Source organism: Protopterus annectens, chromosome 12.part0, assembly GCF_019279795.1.
Source record: "Protopterus annectens isolate FY-2018-M chromosome 12.part0, PAN1.0, whole genome shotgun sequence".
Lineage (NCBI taxonomy): Eukaryota > Metazoa > Chordata > Ceratodontiformes > Protopteridae > Protopterus > Protopterus annectens.
Genome location: NC_056746.1, coordinates 646751005 through 646774300, shown reverse-complemented (window position 1 = coordinate 646774300; position 23296 = coordinate 646751005). Strand labels below are relative to the sequence as shown.

Sequence of the window (23296 nt, the reverse complement as noted above, 5' to 3'; positions counted from 1 at the left end):
TATATTTGGTGGAACCAAGAGAGCGATAATTAGAAGACCATACTGAATTTCACATGATAATTATAAAAATCAATCAGATAAAATCAGGCAGGACTGGAAAAAAAGATTAGGTGGACTTCAAAGTATGTATCCAAATTAAGACAGTTTACAGTGTTTTCATGGAAATGCTTATACATATGTTTTTATTTCCCAGTCTTAATGCAAAGGATCTTCCCTCAGGATCAGAATGACTTTTGGAAGTGTATGGGGAGTAAAAGAGATAACTGGAAGTATGTTTTTTCGGAGTATGCAGAGCTGACAGAGTATAAATGCTCTAGGTCAAATGTTGGGTGAAGATATCAAGCTGCTAAATTTGAGTGGGAGGGCTAGAATGTTAGGACATAAGAAGGCCTTATTAACTTCAATTGTGCAGAAAGTAGAAATTAAGAGGTAGACCAACCTGAACGATTTGCTACATATTATAAAGGAAATAAAGCAGTTGGAGAGGGCTTTGTTATATAGGGGAAAGAACAAGATGCCTGCAATGAAATGTGTGGTAGCAGCGACTAGAATGATAGGGAAGAAAGACTTGTTGAGGAAACTGAAAATGGTGCAAAAATAAAAAGAGTAATTAATGACGTAAGCTAATTGGATGGAAAATGTCAATTGTTTGAAATGTTGGAACTTTTAAGAAAAAAACAAAGCGAATATGTAAATGTAATACGTATATGATTTGAAACAAGTTTTTTGGTAAAGTATGAGTTGAATAAAGTTGTGTTTTAAAAAAATGTGATGATTATTTTGGGAAATCAGACAGTGAACCCAAGACTGAGGGATAACTACATAGTGGAATGTATGCTGGAAAGAAAGAATAGAGTATGAAGAGTATTTGAATGGCAGAAAGTGTAGGTAAGAGTGACTCAAAATGAAAGAATTGATACTGATGGGTAGACTGACCACTAAAGAATTCATGGTGGCCAGTTGTTTTCAATGAGACACTAAACACTATACAGAATATAACTTATTGGTTAAAGAAGTTGAAAGGTAATGCTTATAGTCTGTACATAGTTAATAACACAGAACATGGATTTTATTTCCACCTTATAGAAAAAGATAAGGGAAGAGCTGTATTTATTCCAGTACGAGGTTATGACTGCTGTTATTGTCAGTGTATACATTAAGATGCACAAATTAATTTTGCATGTAGGAAGACATGCAGTGTGGGAAAATATGTAATTTTTGATATGGTGCCAAAGTTGATGATACAAAATCTGTGATTGTTGACTGGAAAATGATTGAATAAGTATAAAGTACTATGGGAATTCCTCTCCACTCTTTCTGTTAGGGTAACAGAGAGACCAGAGTTGTAGATAATTAAATCAGTGGTGGCTGAGATAATTTGAAAGGAGATCATTGTAAGGAAGAAAAAAATCTGGAACATAGTTTAAAGCATATGGAGTTCCTACTTTATTTGGAAGAGAAGGGAACATAGCATCTGCAGTCTTCTTTTGAATGCAGATGTCCCGCAGAGTAATTATGGAGCTAGATGGTCTGAGAAGACAGTAGAGTTATGTTTTTCCTAGAACAGAAGAGTGAGAGATCAAACTAGGAGCATAGCAATAGCAATGGAAATGGCTGTACATGATGATTCTCATAAATAGTAAATGAATCACTTTTAATACAATTAAAAGGTGAGGTGAATCACAGAAGAAGAATGTGCAGTCTTTGATAGGCAAGCTTCTGTTAAACTTCAAAAGTTAAAAGTCTGAAAGAAAATACATTAATTTCTCCATCTCTCCAACTCTGTCCCAACCTTCCTCACACTCTTCACCCATCACAGCAAACCTATTTAATGTTTACTCCAAATATAGACTGATTAACTCCATTTAAACTCAGACCAAAACAAAATTAAGCAGAAAAATACTTTCCAAAAACACATACCATTAATTCCCCAATATACTAAAATCCCTCTGGGAGGAGACATTAACTTTAATCCTGGTCCCCCCATCACAATGAACACTAAGACAATTCTCTTCCACACACTATTGTAACCCTACAACAGTCAACACCAACCCTGGTAATCTAACTTTTGCTGCCATAGATGTTATTAGCATAAGAATTAAAAGTGCTGAGCTACATGCCTGGATTACCCAACATAAGCCCAATATTCTCACTGTAACTGAAACTTGGTTTAAACCCAGCATAAAAGACTCTAGAATTACACCTCTTGTTTATAATATCATCTGTAATGACCATACAAACAGGAAAACTGGTGGTATTGCTTCAATATTTCCCAGCAAGCCTGACGAGCCTGGTCTGCAAGGCCATGGAACGTATCATCATGGAACTCATAAACAAAGACATTGGTAACCTCCAAACTCTGGATCCCACCCAATTCAGGTTTGTGAAAGGCAGATCATGCCTCCTGAACCTGATCGACTTCTTTGAGGCAGTCACCAAAGCTGTAGATGAAGGTAAGGTGGTTCACACAGCCTATCTTGACCTCGCCAAGGCTTTCGACACCAACCACCATTCTGGAATTATAGCTAAACTCACTAAACTAGGTATAAACCCCTACATCACAAAATGGGTTGCCAACAGACTCACTGACAGAAGCCACACTGTAAAAGTTGCAGACTCCAAATCTGACCTCAAAGCAGTGACAAGCGGAGTACCACAGGGTTCCATCCTGGAACCTCTCCTGTTTGGTATCTACTTCTCTGAAGTACAGGCTAACACAAAAGGCCTCTGGCTAACAAAGTTCACAGATGACTGCAAACTAGGAGCCATAGTCAAGTCCCCAAATGATGTGAACATCCTACAGAAGGGCCTCGCTGAGACAGATGCCTGGTGTCAGAGCCATGGCTTCAAGCTCAATGCCAAAAAGTGCAGTGTCATCCCGTCTGGTAAAAGCTCTGTACCCATGAACTACCACATAGGCAGCAATCTACTTAACACTGAATGTGTGATAAGAGACCTTGGGACCCAGGTGGACAGTAGTCTATCCTTTGATAGTCACATCGCCACAGTAGTCAGAAAGTCCTTCTATGTGACACACCTCATCATAAACGGGTTCTCATCCAGGAAAAAAGAGGTCATTGTTCCCCTCTACTCGGCACTCATTAGACCCATTATAGAGTACAATGCCCCTTTTGGAATGTACCTCACAAGACATCTGCAGCAGCTGGAAAGGCCACAGAAGTACCTCACAAAGAGGATTACTGGCCTCAAATAATTGCCCTACACTGACCGCCTCAAAAACAACAGATTTACTCCATAGCATATTGCCTACTCTGAGGTGATCTCTGCCTAACATATAAAGCTATGTCAAACCCAGAGCTTTTGGACATGCTACACCTAAAGAAATCCCAATCCCTCCGAGCTACATGCTCTAGGGACTTAAACCTTGTCACCACAATAAACATGACATGCTGGAGGGATAGATTCATGTCCCAGAGACTTCCCATACTCTGGAACAGGCTATCCAACTATGTCAAGCAAAGTTCTTCATTAGCACTCTTCAAGAAAAATCTTGATGAGTGGATGGGAAATAGGAAATACACCCCGGGGATCACTTCTGTGTCTCTGCTCGACAGTGGCACAGGAAAATAACTTTCTTGGGTAATGTAAGCCAGGGAACCTTGTTGGCTAGGCTTACGTAGGCCCTTGGGCCGATAGCCTAGTACCTACCTATGAACTTATGAACCTATGAACGACTACATTTCCCCTTACAATAAACCAGTACCAAAATTCAATTCAGCAGAGCTTCTTATTACTTTCCTGTAACTAAACAATTGTAAACCTATGTTTATAATTTCTTTTTTAATGCAACTGTGAAGCAAATATGTAGTACTGTCTTTTACATCCCTCCTAGTGAACAACACAGCTATAATGTAAGATATCCTACATTGGATATTCATAACAATTCCACAAGAAAAAATACTACTAGGTGATGTAAATGTCAGTTTATTGGACATAACTTCTAACTCCCCTACATCTAGCATGAGTTTATATGGTTTCATACAACTAATTAATAACCCCACATATTATAGCAAGACATCAAAATTAGACTGTATCCCAGTATTAGAGCCTAGCAAATACACCACCACAGGTACAATGGCTGACTGTCTCAGTGATCATCTCCCAATCTGTGCAACCAGGCATCTTACATATCAATTTAAACAGCATGTTTATAAAATAACATGCAACTTTTCCAAATTTGACCCAGAAATGTTCATTACTACCCTGTAATCTATTAATTGGAACTTAATAAAAATCCTTCCCTTAGATGATGCTGTAAATGAATTTACTACAACTTTCCTGAATATCCTGAATAGCCTTACACCTCCAAGAAGGAAGAGACTAAAAACAAATAATGCAATTTGACTACTTAAAAAGTAGATTAATGCAGGATAGAGAAAAAGCATGGAAAGAAGGCAAAAATATAAAACACAACAATATCTTGAAAACTTCAGAATGCTTCATAATTGTACTAAAAAACAAATAAATGAGGCAAAAATACTATACCCTAATAACTTTCAGATTAATAGTAAACACAATCCTAAAAATTCTGAACAGCCATTAAATATATGGTGCCAAAAATTCAACCCTAATCTCTCTCCCAATAATTCACCACTCGAAATTGCAATACAATTCAACCCTTATTTCATAGATAGTATAGCATCTCCAAACAGGGATTTCGTAACATCTAATCCTAACCCTGCCAACAGCCATGTATCACCACATAAACTTTCTTTAATCCTGTGCCCACATCCTATATAAAACTATTCGTAAACAAACTTAAACCATGATTCTACTTCAGCTGATTACCTTCCAAGTGAGTACCTTAAAATACAAGATAATAACATTGCCTATCTGGTCTCAATCCCTATACATAGTTTACTCCAGGAATTTTATGTTCCCTGTCTCTCTGGAAAAATCACGTATCATCTCTCTGCACCAAGGAGGAAGTTTAACAGACATCACTAACTTCAGGCATATAGCAATCTTATACCCCCTCTCCAAAATATTTGAAAAAGGAATTCTAAAACAAATGCAAAATTATCTCCTGCAGGAAGAACTCCTATCCCCAACACAACATGGCTTCCATCCTTCTAAGATGCACTGCTAGCTTATATAGACACTGCCATTAAAGCTAGAGATAAAGGCAAACTAGTCTCCTCTTTATATCTAGTCTTGTCTAATACCTTTGACACAGTTTGTCACAGCAAACTTCTCCTTCAAATGACTTCATTAGGTCTCTCTCAGTCCACCCTTCTATAGTTCAAAAGGTACCTATCTAATAGGTATCAGTCAGTAAAATGGCACTCCACCCTATCTCCATGCCTCCCAATCACCACCAATGTACCACAAGGCTCTATCCATGGTCCCTTTTTCTTTAACATTCTCACCAACACCCTCCACACATCCACACAGCTGTCCTCCCTAATACACTATGCAGATGACTCCACATTCATTTGCACATCTTACAACATGGCACACCTCCTAAAAATCACTCAGGAAGCTTTGACAGCCATTGAAACATGGCTTTGTATCTCACAACTCATGCTCAACCCTAAACTATTTTTTTCTCCAAATCCCTCTCTCATGAAAAAACAAAATTTAAAGTCCTCTCTTGATAACACAACCACTGAAATCACTTCTCATAGTCAATTATTAGGAATGATAAGTGGATTATGATCTTAAATTCAACCTGCTTGTACAAAATTGCATAAGAAAAACTCATAAAAAACTAGGGATGCTTTACAAAGCCAAAAACTTTCTCATCAAAGAAAGTAAAACTACACTTGCCGCTACTTATCTCCTCCTCACACTTCTTTATAGCACTACCATCCTTACTAACCTTCAGGCATCACAAAAATCGAAACTTGAACAATGCTATAACACAGTTGCTAAATTTTCAGTAAATATTCCTTCCAGAACCCACCACTGTATGTCACTAAAAGCCTAAATTGGTTAGATCTACCCCATTACAGCTTCTTACCACATATAAAATTATCCAGCATTCATCTGCTTGTCTGGCACTAAATAACAGTCTACATAGCTATATTCCCAGTAGGTCATTATGATCCATTACCAAAACCTCCTGTCTGTCCACAAACCTATCAAATCCACTGGGCATTGTCTGTACTCGTACCATGTTGCTATGGCCTGGAACTCCTCACCTGAATCCATCAGGTTAATACCCTCCCTCCCAACCATCATAACCACTTTGAAAGACTTCCTAGCCAAAAGCTGCCTCTGTTCTTGCTCAGCACCAGGATAAACTGCATCCCTAAATGTGAACAAGTACTTATTCATACCTTGCACCGCCTTACTCTCTCTCCTTCGCTCACTTTCTTACTTCTATCAATTCCTCTTCCCTGATTTTCTCTCTAAATATACCATAAGTTTGCTTTTCTCTCACTTCATATTGCAGTTCCTGTTTGTATTATACTAACTTACCTGTAATTTCTTTATAAACTGTCTAAAATTCTTCTAAATAGTAAATCATTTTCATATAACTTGTATCTATCTATCCTTAAACAATGTTTTCATATAATGTCTATTTCTGTATAATTACTTGAACTTTAGATTTTTTCTATTATTTTGGAAGACTGTAAAATTATTGTTTATAAAATGTTTTGTAATATTTGAAACTTTTCTCCCTGGGCTTACTCTGAAATGGGCTCCTACCCTATTAGACTTTCCTGGTAAATAAATGTCAATAAATGTCAATAAATAAATAATATAAACATTTCATGTTAGTTCTTATTATATGGAATCCATTATTCTGGAAGTATGCATAAAGAGAATATATCTTATGTTTAACTTTAACAGCACATTTGTAGGCTAAACAAAACCAAAACAACAAAAGGGTAGAATTAGTAATTATACTGGTGTCACCTTATGGCTCCTGAAATGCAAAATGGGTTGTCCAACAGCCTTCCTCAAACCAATAAAATGCATCTGTGAAACAAAAACTGTTTTCAAACTTTCCTGTGCATAAAAAGGCTTGCAGTTACCTGCAATGTTCAATTATTGTCATGTGGATATCCCTCAGGGAAAGACCCATTTTTAGTAATTAAGACTGACAGATATTCCACTGAGGCCTCTTCTGAGCTGCTATTTTACATTCAGGTATAAGTTTGGTTCTCCTGGTCTTTGCATACTCCAGGCACATCCTTCTTCTGTTTTTCACTACAGACAATATTTAGGGTTCTGCATCACTTCAGTCCTCACTCAACTGTTAGATATAACCATGGTCTTCTTGGCCAGAGGGAATTTATTCACAGCATGCAATTATTGTATCACATTTCCTGAGATCTTGTTGCATCAACTTTGCAAGAACTTAAGTGCCACCCAAATTAAACATTCTGTTAGTAAGGTCCTTGCACCTGTCATCTCTCTTCAACAGACAAATTGTTTGTTGCAATAATCTGCATCTTCTCAACCCATAACTTCTGGAGGGGAGACCCCAAAATACAGCTGGAGTTCAAGTCATATCCCCAGGATGAAGAGGATCAAGGAGATATTACCATTGTTTTCGAGTAATACCCAGGAAACTATTTCTGACTTCAATATTGCAAAACAACAGACACTGAGCCTGAAGGTTAATACGTTTATCCCTTTAGAGTACCTGACTCTGTGTATTTTCCCAAGTGCCAGGCAAGTTCTGATTTGGCCTTTCTGTGTACCAATCAATGAGCCAGTCACACAGAATCTACCAGGCTGGTTGCAAAAAGAGCTACTGACTAGCCTTATGTCATCTCAAAGGAGATACCTATTACTACACTTACAAGATGTCCATCAGTGCCAGCTCAAGGGAAAATAATCACTTTTCAGTCAGTATCCTCTATAACCCTCGCAAAACTGGCAAATAAAAAAAAATTGGTGAAGTTACTGCAAAGAATGTGTGAGTTAGCTGACCTCATGAACAAAATATTGTTGGTGCCAGTGTTAACTACATATATCCTTCTCACTTGGCTAATGGGTCTGGCTGGGCTAGAGGGTCTGGCTGTAGAGTAAAAAAAAACAAGAAGAACATCGGGATTCTGCTTTGTCCTGTGCAATTCAGAGAGCTAGGTATGCAGTGAAAGCCACCTTGGATCCCTTTGGATTGCCAACAAAGGTTTCATCAAGCTCAGTCACTCCCCACAGATTTCTGGATGACCTGTTGGAAAGTAGACAAAATACAAGCATTAAGGCGACCCTTTTTTTTATAACGTTTGGCCTAGTTTATGAACTAGGTGAGCTTCTTCCACCCCTCAGGAATGCTGCCCCGTCTTTGGCCAAAATGCAAAGAATCCTAATTAAACTGTGACAGTAATTTACCTATCAAGGACACCCTTCTTCACTTCCTAGAAGTCAGTAGGTTTTACTGTCTTCAAACAAAGAGCTCACTAATTCTCCACTATTTGTGGAAGTTACCATATCATCCACGGTATTGAATCCAAAGACATGAATCACAGTTAGAAAATTACTACTTCAATGGCATAACATATAGAGACTTCCATGTCTCATCATTGGGTCTTAAATGACCTTCTAAAGTCTATGGAGTCCATAATCAGCAACCTGTAAAAGATTTGTTGCCATAATGTCAGTTTCTACCATGAAAAGTTAAAGGTACTTAAAATTCTTCCTAATTAAAAAAAAGTGTAATCAATGTCTCACAGTCTTCCACAACTATATCAGTTATTAGGCATTTGAGATGGACTTCTTGTGGTCCGCCACATGAGACATCAAAACATGGAACCTTCTAGAACCAATGGACTTCAACCACAATTGCCTTTCCATTCCCATAATCCATATCACTTCACTGAAAGTTTCTTCACTTACTAGCTAGGGCGGGAATTCTCATTTTACCTACATACCCCTCTCCTTATCTTTGGCCTGGCTTTTAACCAAGTCAGCTTAATGATGAGAGACTTACCCAGAAAGAATGTCATTCATGTCATCTCTTACCTGGTTAACTAGTTCATTAGGGTTACCTCTGTCTAGTCATGCTCATCAGCCATCAAAAAATAATCTGACCCCTGGTTCAGACTATCAAACACCTTGTGACATAGAACCTTATCTTTATAGACTGAGTCTGTCCAAGTTCCAGTTCATAAACATGTGTCACTCTGGACAACAAGGACTTTGAATCTTCACCTTTATGACAAGCTCAAACACCCTGGGTCCTTATCGCAGACATAGACATGGTTCCCTGAGTAGTCTGGCATCTGCATTATGTCCAGTTGGATTCCATGTGAGCAGAAAAGAAGGCATGCAAAGTTCACACTCCACCTATATTTTGCTCCTCCCATACAATTCAATACAATTACCTGGTGACTCAGGAATCAGAATGTCCCACAGGAAAGGGAGCAGAAGAACACAGAGATAACCTTCTTCATGTCTTACTCACCAGGCTGGTGAACCACTCTGGGTCAAGGTAGTTGGAGCAATCAAGCATCATCACTGACTATCAGCATCTTCAAACTGAGAGCAGTAAACTGAGTTCACCTTCACTTGACTCCCTTTATCAAAGGAAGGAGAATCGGAAGTCCAGTTGGACAATGTTGGTGTGGTATCACACATATGTAGGGATGCAGGTGACAAAATACTTGACTCCCTATAGAGACCCACAGAATCACGATACTTGCTATAAGGCACATCTGCAGAGGACCTCCTGTAATGGTGTGCTGCCTTTAGCAGTGCAAAATGTAAGCTCTCTCCAGTGAAATAACAAATTCTCCATGGAAAATGTCTGTGTCAGTTTATAGAATATACCCTTTTAGATCTAAAGGACCCTTCTCTCTGTCATAAAATTTCTAAATGCTGAAGCCTTCCAAGATGAGAGAAGGAAGAAACTAAATTTGGACCAAAGATGATCTATAGATCACTCACGTGAAATCACAAAACTGAAAAGTAAGATAGTAATGGCATTATAGAATGCTAAAATGGGGGAAAGAGTCTGAATTCTCACACAATAGCAGTAATCAACCATTCCTCATGCTCAGATCCTGGATAAGTTGAACAAGACTGATACAAAACAAGACATCATCATCATCTTCAACCCCCTATTCCCCATTTTCTACACGTGGTTGCTTTGTTGCATCAGCTGTTGCCACCCTTTTCAACAGTCATGCTCGACTATTGCAGATCTTGTCTTACCCAGTCCATCCATCACTTTGTTGGATATTCTTGTGTGAAAAACTAATCAGTTACGAGAAAAGTGTGAAGAGCATGCTAAGTACTTTGCCCTTACAGACCATTCTGACACCCTTCTAGAAATTCAAAAATAAGTGAAGGAAGCCACAACTTATATTGTGAATAACAAAGTTAGACTGGTGCAACATGAAACAAAAGTTTGGAAAGTGTGGCTCAAGAAAAAAAAACAAAATAAAACAAAAGAAAAACTTCAGCTGGTGGGAATACCAGAAAAATAGAAGGCTTAGAAACCAGTTTTTTTTTACTAAAGTATTGCTATCAAAATTGTCAGGAGTGCTACAAAATGAGATAATCATAAAGTTTATGAGGCTGTATTTCTTACAGGTCTTCAGAAGTCCAGGAAGTCAATAATGCAGCTCTCCACATATGCTGTGAAGGAGTTTTATCGCAGCTGTGGAAGTTAGAGAAGGTGCTTATGAATAAGGACTGCAGCAAGGAGACCCACATTAAGAGAGGCTGTGTTTACCAGTTATTCAAATGCAGAACAAGTTGATTATGTTTTGGATCATTTATCATGTTTTTTCCAGTACACTTTCTGGCATCAAGAATTTTTTAGATCCTTTATAGGTACTGACAGTGGTCCAGAAGTGGAAAGACCCAGAGGGTGCTTCTTTATATTTATTTATTTTATTTATTTATTTTTATTTTACATTTGTTAACCAGGCTAATCCAACTGGACTAGGTCCATTTTCAGTGGAGTCCCGGGGAGAAAAGCTCCACATTAGAAACAACAATATCAAAAATACAGAAAAAACCAAACAAATGTTAAAAGTAGAGACATGCACTTTAAATATGCTGAGAAAAAATAAGTTATGTACTCACCATAACGTTCCATCTGAGTAGGTAACTTCATTTGTCAGCAACCTGTGGGTATCGGATCCGATCTGGATCCGAGCCGGCAGCTTTCCAAGCTTGAGATCCGAGCTCCAAACTCCTCCCCTTACCCATAATACCCTGCCATCTCCTTCCAACCCCCAGATCGCGTTTGCCCATTTATACAATATCACAAGACAATACCACAACCTGGCAGGTAAAAACCTAACCTAAGGTTTAAGAAAAACTGGGACCATACTATGGTCCAGGTATCTAAAGAACCCAGTTAGGGGGAAGGAGGGAGGGTTGGTTGCTGACAAATGAAGTTACCTACTCAGATGGAACGTTATGGTGAGTGCATAACTTCTTTATCTGAAGTAGTAAACTTCATTTGATTAGCAAACTGTGGGACAGAGTCCCCAGCTACCGAAACACTTGGGAGGTCCTCAAGGAAGGATATTCCGGAGCATTGCAGAGCCAAAGGCTGCTCTACCTCTGGTGATCAAATCCAACTTATAATGAGAGATAAAGGTGTGTGAAGAGGCCCAAGTAGCCGCAGAACAAATGTCATCCAGGGGAATCTTTGACCAAAAGGCAGCAGAAGTAGCCATTGAACGGGTTGAGTGAGCATGGACCCCTAAGGGTTCAGGCAAACCAGAAATCTTGTATGAAAGTAAAATGCAGCTAGAGATCCATCTGGTCACATTCGACACAGGCTTCCCCAAGAAGGGCTTCACAAAAGAAACAAAGAGCTGCTCAGAGTTTTGAAAAGCAGCTGTTCTGTGCAAGTAAAAGCGCAACTGTCTATGCACATCTAAAAGATGAAGTTTATATTCCTCTTTATTCTGAAAGTTAGGGAAAAAACTGGTAGATTAATGGACTGATTGATGTTCACCTTAGAAGCCACTTTAGGTAAAAAGGTTGGATTAGTCCTGAGAGAGACCCTGTCTTTATGGAAGACAAGATACGGGGGCTTAATACAGAGGGCTTGAAGTTCTGACACCCTTCTGGCTGAGGTGATAGCTATTAAGAAGGCAGTTTTCCAACATAGGAATTTCAATTCAACTGAAGCTACAGGTTCAAAGGGGGGGTCCGGTGAGAGCCTGAAGGACCAAAGGCAAGTCCCATGGGGGAACGTCATTTCTAATGGGAGGCCTTAAGAGAAAGGTGCCTTTCAAAAAAGTCTTACAGATCTTAGTGGAGGCTAAGGGACTGAAATTGTCTCCAATGTGGAAATGGGATATAGCGGCCATCTGTACCTTTACAGTAGAAGAGCTGGCCCCTTGTTGGAAGATGTGAGATAGGAAATCAAGCACTGCTGGAATAGGAGCAGTGAAAGGGTCCAAATTCCTATCAGAGGCCCAGATGGAAAAACTCTTCCATTTGCTATTGTAAACCTTCCTGGTAGAGGGCTTATGAACCGCTACCAGGATGGATCTCACTGCCAACGAGATACCGGGAGTCCTAGCAACTAATGGAACTGGATCAACCAAGCTGAGAGCTTGAGGTTGACCAGATTCGGGGGTTCCAATCCCAACGGGTGAGATATCAGATCCAGGATGGGATCTAAGGTCCAAAGAGGAGCTATGAGGTGAGACTGTAGAAAAGGGGACCAGGTTTGACAAGGCCAGAATGGGGCTATGAGGATAATCTTGTTCTGCCACCGACAAGCTTTCTGTAAGAATTTTGTCATCAATGGAAGAGGAGGATAAGCATAAAGAAGACCGGATGGCCAAGCATGAACTAGAGCGTCTCTGGGGCTTTCCCCGGGGGGGATTACAGTGAAAAACTTGTTGCACTTCGCATTTGAAGGCAATGCAAAGAGATCGCAGCAAGGCTGGCCCCACTTGCAGAAGATCTGATTCGCTACTAAGGGGTTCAGAGACCACTCGTAAGGTGACAGGATAGTTCGACTCAGCTTGTCCACCAGGATGTTGGACCGACCCGGAATGTGCATTGCTAACAGAAAGCGGTTGGTGGATATCGCCCAATGCCAAACTCTCATGGCGTCTCGGCAAAGAGGGTAAGACCGGGTTCCCCCCTGTTTGTTGATGTACCAGACCACCAACATATTGTCTGTCAGAATTGCAATAGTCCCTGGAGGGAGAAGGGCATGAAGGGCCTGCAACGCTAGGAGCATTGCTCTCATCTCCAGAACATTGATATGCAGCACGGTCTCTGTCTGAGTCCACGTACCTTGGACAGTCCTGCCCATGCAATGCCCCCCCACCCAAGGCGAGAAGCATCCGTGGTTACTGTGGCTTGGGGTTGCGGCATTATAAATGGTCGTCCTTCCCGAAGTTCCTGAGACTGGATCCATCACATGAGGGAATCCCTGCAAACTCTGCTGAGGTGGATCAGAGAATCCAACGGATGTTGAAAGATCGACCACTGAACCTGCAAATTCCACTGGAGGACTCTCATGTGTAAGCGCGCTAAGGGTGAAAGGTTGATTGCCACTGCCATGGACCTTAAAGCTCTCAGGACTAGTTCTGCCAACAGGGCTTGAGGTTGAAGGAGGGCTAAGATGTGGAGAGTCAGGCTGCGAAGTCTGTCCGACGTCATAAAGGCCTTGGTTTGAAGCGTGTCTATCCTGGCCCCTATGAAGTCCAGGACTTGGGCAGGTTGAAGAAATGATTTCCTGTGGTTTATAGTGATCCATAACTGGGAAGCCAGGAGCAGGAAATAATCCCTGGCTAAGCAAAGTAGATGCCTGGTGGGAGCAGTAAGGAGCCAGTCATCTAGGTATGGAAAAACCTGTATTCCCTGAAGCCTCAGGTGGACTGTTACAATACAACTGCTATGACCTTGGTGAACACCCTGGGGGCTGTGGTGAGGCTTAAGGGTAGGACCCTGAACTGGAAGTGACTGGCCCCTAGCCGAAAGCGGAGGAACCTCCTGGAACGCCTGTCCATGAGAATGTGGTAGTACGCATCCTTGAGGTCTATGGAGCACATCCAGTTGTTCTCCTGCAACAGGGGGAGAATAGATTGAAGTGTGACCATCCGGAATTTCTCCTTGGCAATGAAGAGGTTCGTAGTAGAAAGGTCGAGGATTGGCCTCAAGTCCCCCATCTTTTTTGGCACCAAAAAGAACCTAGAGTAATTGCCTAACCCGAACTGGTCTGGGGGGACGTGCTGGATTGCTCTTTTTTCTAGCAGCTTGTCTATTTCTAAAGCTGCAGCCTCCCTCTGACTGGGTGGTACATCGGGGAGTCACCTTGATTGAGGGGGTAAGTTTATGAAGGGGATAGAGTAACTTTTGGATATTACACAAAGCACCCAGCAATCCATCGTGATGGACTCCCATTGTGCCAGGTGCTTCGAAAAACGCCCCCTGACTGCCTCCAGAGTGGAGCAGTCGGGCCACCCCTCAGGGCTGCTGTGTGGGTCAATCAGAGAAAGGTTCTCGCGACACAAAATTCTTCGGGCCCCCTCTGCCTCTGGGCCAGTGTCCACTTTGTCCCCCTCTGCCTCTGAAGGACAAAGGGTCCGGAGCATAACGCTGAGACTTCCAGAACCACATCTTATTTTGTCATCTCTGGTTCCTAGAAAAGGACCTTTGAGGAGCCGAGAAGCAGATTCCGATGGCAGGCAGCGTCTTTCCGTCTTTCTCGCTCTGAACCAGCATATCTTGGATGGTCTTCCCGAATAGGGTAGAACCATCGAAGTGACCATTAGCAAAGGACACCTTGAAGGGTTCTGCAAAGTCACAAAGTCGCAAAGTCGGAGCCAGACATGACGCCTTAATGCAATACCTGATCTGCTGGCTCTAGTGGCTCCCTCTGTGGCATGGGAGAGAAGCCGCATAGACGTGTTTGACACAGCTTTTAGAGTGGCCATGCGAGTCGAGAAGGTTCATTTGTCCTCGGCCGACATGGACTCTGGGGAGAGTCAGCGTATTCTTTGACCAGATCTCGCTGGAGCCTAATAACATGGGCCAAGTATTTCAGCGCCCTTATAGAGAAGGTAGCTGAAGCAAACATCTGCTTTCCAATACGGTCCATCGTCTGAGACTCCTTATCAGGAGAATGGACCGAGGAACTATCCTGAGCTAGTTCCTTCTTGGTGGCAGCCGCTATCACCATGGCATCTACGGGGGAACATTTGCTCCATGCTGTCCTATCCACCGGGGGGCTGAGAATCTTATCAGGCCTCCTGGGGATTGGCTCTACAGTGTCCAGTTCCTTCCATGCCCTGGTAGTGATCAGGTCCACCAGGGGGTCAGCCGGAGGGGACACGCAAGAGGTAGACGGGCCTGTGTCGAATGCTTCCAGAAACACCGACTCATCCAAGGAAGGCTTTTGGGCTGCTCACCCCCCCTTTAAGTGCAGTATTTCCATAATGTCTCCAAAGGAGATGTCCTCAGGGGGTGACCTGGGGGAACCTTCCCCTTCCTCTAAGTTGGTGTCTTCCATGAGGGACTCGGGGGAGTCCAAGTGCCTCCTCTTACACTTTCTTTTATGAGGGATCTCCTCAGGGGGGCTGTCCAAGGAGAGCTCACCAACAGGGTCTTGTTCTTCCAAAGGAACTGTCTGGGACATTGACGCAGGCTGTCCCTGGGGCCGGACGATGGAGGACAGGCCCATATGCAATGGAGTGGTGGCTGGACCCGTAGTAAGAGTACCTCCACCACGTTGAATGCTGAGGGTGAACCGCTCTGTCTGGGATCCGTGATCAACACCCTCGGGTCTGACGTGGGGACCGAAGCTGGAGCCGAAGTGATCAGATCCAAAAGAGAGGTGTGGCTTGACTGTAAAGGAGCCGAAGACGCACCAGCCCTCTTGGATCCGACGCCCACTCCTCGGCCCCGAGAGCTCGGATCCGGAAAAGGATCCGGTAAACTCGAAGGCACAGCCGGCGTCGAAGTAGCAACCACTATCGGCGTTGATGACTCCCCGGCTCCGATGGCTCCAAAACCTGATAGTGGGTCAGAGAAGGAGCTATGGGGGTGAAAAAGGTGGCTGAACTCCCCCCAAAGGGGGGGAGGCAGGAGCACTCCCATCTGTATCTGGGTCTGTAGAAAGTGACCCATCATCCGGTCCATGTCGGCATCGGAAAGGCTTTGGGTAGACCTAGACAAGGCCGCCGAAGCTGGCCTGGAGGGCCGCCGTGATGACCTCGAAGATGGCTGGGGCTCCTCCTCTGGCTCTGGTGAGAAGCGTGGAGAGTGGAGCCGAGAGGGGGAGAACTGGGAATCTTCTGAGGGGAAGAAAGGCGTTTAGCCGGTGGGGCCGAAGGGGCTGACTCGGCCTGGCCGCTTGTGGCTCCTGTGCTTCTGTCTATCTCTTTCCCTCTCTCTTTCTCTCTCCTTCTCTTTATCCCTCTCCCTCCTTTCTATTTTTCTTGATTCTTTCTCTCCCTGGCAAACAATGGGAGTTTGAGTCCCAGCCAGGGGAGACAAGGTAGTGGGCTGATCAGCCACAGCCGCGGCTGAAGCCACTGAGGGAGAGGAGGAAGAAGCCAAGTCCGAGGGTATAAGACCCGCCAGGATAAGTTTGCTCCTCCTATCCCTCAGGGCCTGGGGGTTAAAAGCTGCACAAATATGGCAGCCTGATGAGAGGTGTGCAACCCCCAGGCAAATAACGCACTAAGTGTGGCCATCGGCTGGGGAGAGATTATGGCCACACTCAGAGCATTTAGAGAAAATGGCCTTAGAGCCTTCGTTCGGCCATCCTAAACACTACCACATGCACTCACACACACAAGACTAAGGGGGAGGATAGACGTATTAAAAGAAACTAAGATAAGAAGGAAAAAGGAGGGTCGATAACTGAACAATCTGACACACACACACACTACCCACAAAAAAGAAATCGCAAAGAGATTATTTTAACAAGAACTCACTAACTCTTAACCAGGAGCTTGTCTCTCGTGCTTGTAGAAGCCACGGCAAACGAGATCTGGGGGTTGGAAGGAGATGGCAGGGTATTATGGGTAAGGGGAGGAGTTTGGAGCTCGGATCTCAAGCTTGGAAAGCTGCCGGCTCGGATCCAGATCGGATCCGATACCCACAGGTTGCTGATCAAATTAAGTTAACTACTTCAGATTAGCTGTTTTGAAAGTAGTTGTAGTTCCACAGTTGGATCCAACAATATCAAAATGCAGAGAGTGTTAAAAATGGAGAGCTGCACGAGATAGACTGCAGCTGGGGTCACATGTCAGTATTGCAGCTGGGGTCACATGGCAGTAGGAAGGAGAAGATACAATAAAAAAAAAATGAATGTTCACAGAGCAGGAATCATGTGAAACCATTTCTTTGTAGGCAGTATAGTAAACAACATGGATTTGCATCTCTTGCTCTATTAACACTGCACTGCAATTAAATGAGTCTTAGCAGTTAGGCTAAATGGGTCTTTCACTCACTAAATCCAAAGAAAGTAAATGGCATTTTTCAGGTCTTAACTGCTCCTTTTAGTTTTGGACAGAGAAGATTTACATATATTTGATGTCTGCTAAGATGTTTTTTCAACTAGAGTTGAAGCCCAGATGGAGTATTAGAAAACTGGATGCAGAATTATATAGTAGCAAATAAATACTCTTAGTTTGCAAGGTAATTGTTGTGCTACAGATGGATCATCAATGCCCTAGTGATAAATTATGTTTAACAAGGAACCTTGAAAAGCTGAAACTGCTTATCTTTAAAAGTTAGTAATTCTTTACTTTACTAATGCTTCAGAATGTAGCTGCTGGGAGTAGAGAAGAGGAGAATTCTGGCCACATCTTTTGAACTTTAGATCATCTGAAATGAAATCCCAGGATTCTACTTACTGGGTATAATTCTACAACTGTAGTTAAGACTGCACAAAAGAGAAATATCAAAGTGTGATTATATTAATGTTTGCCAGTTTTCTTTTGCAGTTTGACTCCTATTCTTAATGGTTTATCCTTCAAAATTATATTTGTTTCAGGATTATCAGGCAGTTACCACTGAGTATTAAGTCAATGCACTCTTAATAAATTGCTTCCTATAGTCCAAAGTTTGATTCCTTCAGCCTCTACTTGTCTCTGTGAGATGAGGAGGTCACTTATCCAGACAGTGCACTGGGAAAATTGGGCTAGTCACCTTAGTGGTGTCCTTGACCACAGGCCTAGAAATTACCTATGAGCTGGGTCAGCCCATGAGATGTTTGTTAATATTCATTATTATTGAGTATTCTATTATTTCAAAATATGACTGAAATTTATAGAATGGAATTCTTGGTATGAAAACTGCTTTATATGTCTTGATATCCCCAAAATGGTGCTGTATGGAAAATGGTTTAACTTTTTGGGGGGAGCAAGTTATACTTTGGAAGTGAAGAAATTGGTTATTTTTTTTAATAAGAACTGACCCATAACAGGATTTGTAAATAATTACAATAATTTATTTGATGTAGTTTATATGGATGTTTTAACTCTTTTATTACACAGTAATATGACTAGCAATAATTGTTGAGTTTCTGCTGGTATGGGAGGGGAGGTAGAACTCTCCTGAAATGTTATAGTTACCCAAATTTCTGATATATGATTCAGGTTCTGCTCTAGTGTCTGTAAACTACTTTTTGTGTGCTTGACCTCCTTTAAGAGCGAGCAATATCTTAGAGTGACTTAACATTGGTTCATTCTACTGCAAGCACACATGTTCCCTTCTAGCCCTGGGAATTAATAATAGGTTAGACTTACTTTGGACATGTAAGCAGTTATATGGTTTAAAGACACAAGAGGACCTCTTTGGAAATATTTGTGAGCTTTCCTATATTACTGAGATTGTTATATTTTATGGTAAAGTATTACATTTTCTGTATTTGAGTTGTGTTGTGAAGTCAGAAGTACATGGCTATCTTTATGGTTAACAGCTGGAATGACTTCCATTTTGTAGTATGATTCCGTCCCCTTATTTCTGACTGTCTTTCAGAGCTAACTTCAGTGTTTCATGCATTAGTTAAGAATACAAAATGAATACAAACTGCTTTTGAGGATCTGTATGTGTTTTGAAAACTGTAAGATGTCTAGCTTTATATATAATTTTAACTTGGTGCATATTTTTTTTGAGTTTTGTCACTTTTGAAATAAGAGCTGATAAGGAAGTTTAATCCTCATCCTGGCCATTTCCTATACTCTTACAGTTTAATCTGATAAAGTTGACTTAGATTATCAGTTTACACTCTTCCTTATGATGCTTCCTGTTTAACCATTGTATCATTTTGTTTTCACTGCTGATGAAAGGAGAAATAAACAGTTTGTTACGATGAATCAGTACAGTGCTGAACAGTTAGAATGGGCAGGCTAAGTGTCCATACAATAAACACGTTTGCTGATTTAGAGAACCAGTTGACTTATTCTTTTAGGAAAAGGACCTCATAAATCAGGAATGGTGAATGCCATTACTAAATCTGTAAGACATAAAAAGTGACATTAATTGAAGAACTGGCTAATTTCAAAACCAGTTTAGCACCCATATCCCTCATGGACATGGGCAACAAGTAAATGTCCAAACATATTATTGCTCGGCCCACCTTTGGGTTATTCATATGCAACATATAAGAGGTACAAACTACCATGGGAATGTAAGGTGGGCTTCTTAAGATCCTTACAGGTCAATAGCCTAGTAAGTACATATAAATATATGAACCCATGTCATGTATTTAATATTCTGAATGCAATAAATATCATGGAATGTTAATGCATTGCTGAATCTTGCTAAGAGGGAATAAATGACTGCATATAGATAAAAACTGCACCCTGTAATCGTATGTCTTTGGCAAATGCAGCAATCTAATTGAAAGCATGCTAAGATGGTGACAGTCAAGTATGAAAATGTGTTTTCAATATTGCTTAAGAGACTTAAGCGGAGAGGTGTGGCTGTTATTAGTACGGGGGAGTATTAGTTAAAATTAAGGCTTACTTATCATTCGTTCATTAGTGTAATTTAAAGCTGTGAAGGGCATGTGGGTCAGTCTCTGAGTAGCACTGACCAGTGTATATTGGTCAACTGACTCAACTATTACGGATCTCAAGTGAATCGTCATTGAAAACATCAGTTGCAGCAGTAGAATATGATTTCTGCTGGAGAATGGAAGCAAAAAAGGTTGATTTTCAGTATCTGCAGCAGGATCGCAACTTGATTAGAATTTCTGGGACAGGGAACTATTTTTCCACATGTATTTCTGTCTATGATGTTCATAATTTCTCATCTGAGATTGACTAGGCACATATACACATATAACATGCTATTATCCAGTATACTAAGGATTCTCCAGGACAGACAAAATAATCATGTCAAAGGAACCTGAGTTCAGGAATCATGGTAAGAATGAAGGCTTGAAAGGAAAAAGATTAATATGACACATACAGATAGGTACTTCTGTTTCATTTTTTTTGTATTATTTTAGTGGGTAAATTAACTGGCAGACATGTCTAGAGTGGGATTGTAATTCATTTAGTGCTAGTTGTGCATTTTGTATCTGATTATTATACAACTATAAATTATGTGAGAAAAAAACTTTCTGCATGTCAGATAATGCTGAATGTGATGCTTGCTTGAGGGGTGAGTATTATTAAAGGCTTAAAGGATATCATCTTTTCCACAGGACATATTGTTGATTGGAGATTTCAATGCTGGTTGTTCTTATGTCACAGAAAGAGAATGGCCCAATATTCGTCTCCGTACTGATGCCCGGTACCAGTGGCTAATTCCAGATACTGCTGACACCACTGTTACAAGGACAACAGACTGTCCCTATGATAGGTATGTATATTTCTACATCTCCATGGCATACATGGGTCTTTACATTTGCATATCCTTACTAGTGCAAGTACACATGTTCAAATTAGTAGTTAATTTATATATTACTTAAAAAAATATGTTTTGGCATTAGCATTGCCATTAGTCATACTTGAACTTAACATTACATGATGCCTTTAAGTTGTAAGGTAACTGACAACCCCTATGTGGTGAATCATACCCATGCAACAACCTGTTATCCTAACATGAATATCTTTATGTAATGAGATTAATTTTGTTCTTCCATAGGATTGTCGCCACAGGCTCAAACTTGACTAACTCTATAGTTCCAGAATCCTCTATTGTGTTCAACTTTCAAGACGTTTTTAACTTGAGCTACGAAATGGTAATTTTAGGATCTGCTTTATGTAACCCTCATCTCATGTTTATATACAATGCATATTCTAATTGCTGTGTGTCCTTCCATCTATTCTCCTCGTCTTGATTTCTAACCTGTATTCTGTTCTTGCGTGTAAAATGTATTGGCATATTTATAGCATGGTTTTCATGCAGGAATGTTCCTTACCAGAAAATACTGCAAACTACTAAACTTCAGCACATTCTGTGCATGCTTATTTCTGCATTGCTATTGGCTGGATTTTAGTTTTTACAAGTCAAGTTATCAAGATAGCTGTGAATGTTTAAAAATCAGTGAATGCTGTTTAATTACAATGGCCAATCACAGAGTAAGCCCAACTTGAATCAATACTACTCAAGTCTAATGTTCACAGAAAGGATGAGCAATGATAGCACTTTTTCCTTTGTAAACAGTAACCCAGTATAGCTTTCTTACATATTGTTATTAAGTTTATTCAATGGAAGACTGACAACTTGGTGTAGTAAAGGTTAAAATTAAGTTACATCAGTGCTAGCAGGAACATTTTCAAATAAAGTAATATTGGTGCAAACAGAGCTGTATCAAGGTCAAATGGGGCCATAGGCAGGATAATGCATCAGGCCCCCATACTCCCCCCCCCCCCCACGCAGCCATTACAGTGTCCCATTACTTGGCTATTCTCCCCAGATACCATGAACACTGTTCAAAACTCTCAGTGTGCATACTGTTTCCTGCTTTACATCTACAATGATTACAGCTATTTAGATTTAATGTAAAACTTTTATTTCTAATTTTATAGCATACACACATAGACATTTGCTAAACAAAGCAATATAGTTTCACAATGAAAACAGACTTAGCATTAAAACTTCTCTGCCTTTGAAACTCACATTCACTGAAACAGCACTGAGGCCAACATTCAAAGAAAATGCAGCTGGCCAGTGGTGGATTAAGTTTACCTTTAGGCTTTTTTCAAATCATAATCCCCGTGCACACATTTTAGGACCATGCAAACATGCAAGATTTCTTTGATTCACCTTTCTGATTGCATATTACATAAGCACTTGTTACAGAGTGTTTTAAATGTATAGTTTTGAACATTTTTCCAGTAAGCAATGAAACAAAACATATATGCCAATAATTACAAAACTGCCCAATTCAGAACTTTTTAAGCATAAAAGGCCAGTCAGACTTCTGTCATTACAATCCACCAATATCAGTCAATGTGCACAATCTCTGCAGGAGTGAAAGTCATTTGAATAATTCCACATTAGAGAGGTCTGTAACCAATGAAGAAGTTGCTGCTAGCAAACAACTTTATATTTTTTGTGTTTCATCTACAAATTCAGTGCCTGCTGCCCTTGATGAATACATTGTGTATGTTACATTTAAAAAAATGGTAAGCTGGTAATATTGCAATAGGAAATGGATGGAAATTGAAAACAGGTTCATAGTTACTAGGCATCTCATCCAAAGGAGGACATACTCAGGACTGCAGCACCTCACTCCCCTTAAAATACAACACAGTATCAGCAATCCAGCTACATGCTGTGGGAGTAGAACCCACAGCCTTCTGCATCAAAAAGCAAGCATGATACCTGTTGGGCTACTAACACTGCTTTAAAATTCTGTACCACAATAATGATACCATTTGCTTAAAAAAACAGTTGCACATTGTAAACAGACTTAGCATGAACAGCAGTGAATTTATCTTCCCCTGAAGCCCACAATTCCTTGAAAATGCACTTGAAACACAATTCTTTAAAAAATTTGCTGAAACTTAGTTCCTTGAAAAATGCAGCTTGGTAGTTGGAGTAGAGGATTCCGGATCTTGTTTCCTGTAGCTAAGGTACAGAGTTTGAGCCTAAGCAAATTATTAACTGCCTGCTAACCCTAACTAGGGTATTTCACAAACACACCACAACCTCTTAGACAAAAAATCTGGACAAAACCTAAAATAAAGAGTGGCAGATTATAAATTTTACTCTCTTTAACTTAGAAAATTGCTAGAATAACAGGATTTGTGTTAGAATGGATTTGGTCTAAAGAATATGAGGTCTAAAGCTCAAATGTCTGTCACTGCTTAGCAATTCCAGTCCTTTTTATGAGGAACAGACAAAATATTGAGCAAAAATCTGGACAGTTAAGGGGCATGCTACCTGCTTCTTACACACACACACACACACACAC

The 23296-nt window shown here is 40.8% G+C and overlaps 1 protein-coding gene across 1 annotated transcript in view; it reads left to right on the top strand.

Moving 5' to 3' along the window:
- Positions 1 to 23296, top strand: part of LOC122816206 (deoxyribonuclease-1-like) — a 181999-nt gene that overhangs the window by 156450 nt on the left and 2253 nt on the right. Inside the window, exons 6-7 of the mRNA XM_044088954.1 lie at positions 20576 to 20733; positions 21019 to 21115. Of these exons, the coding sequence (XP_043944889.1) occupies positions 20576 to 20733; positions 21019 to 21115 (255 nt within the window). The remainder of the gene's footprint in view (positions 1 to 20575; positions 20734 to 21018; positions 21116 to 23296) is intronic.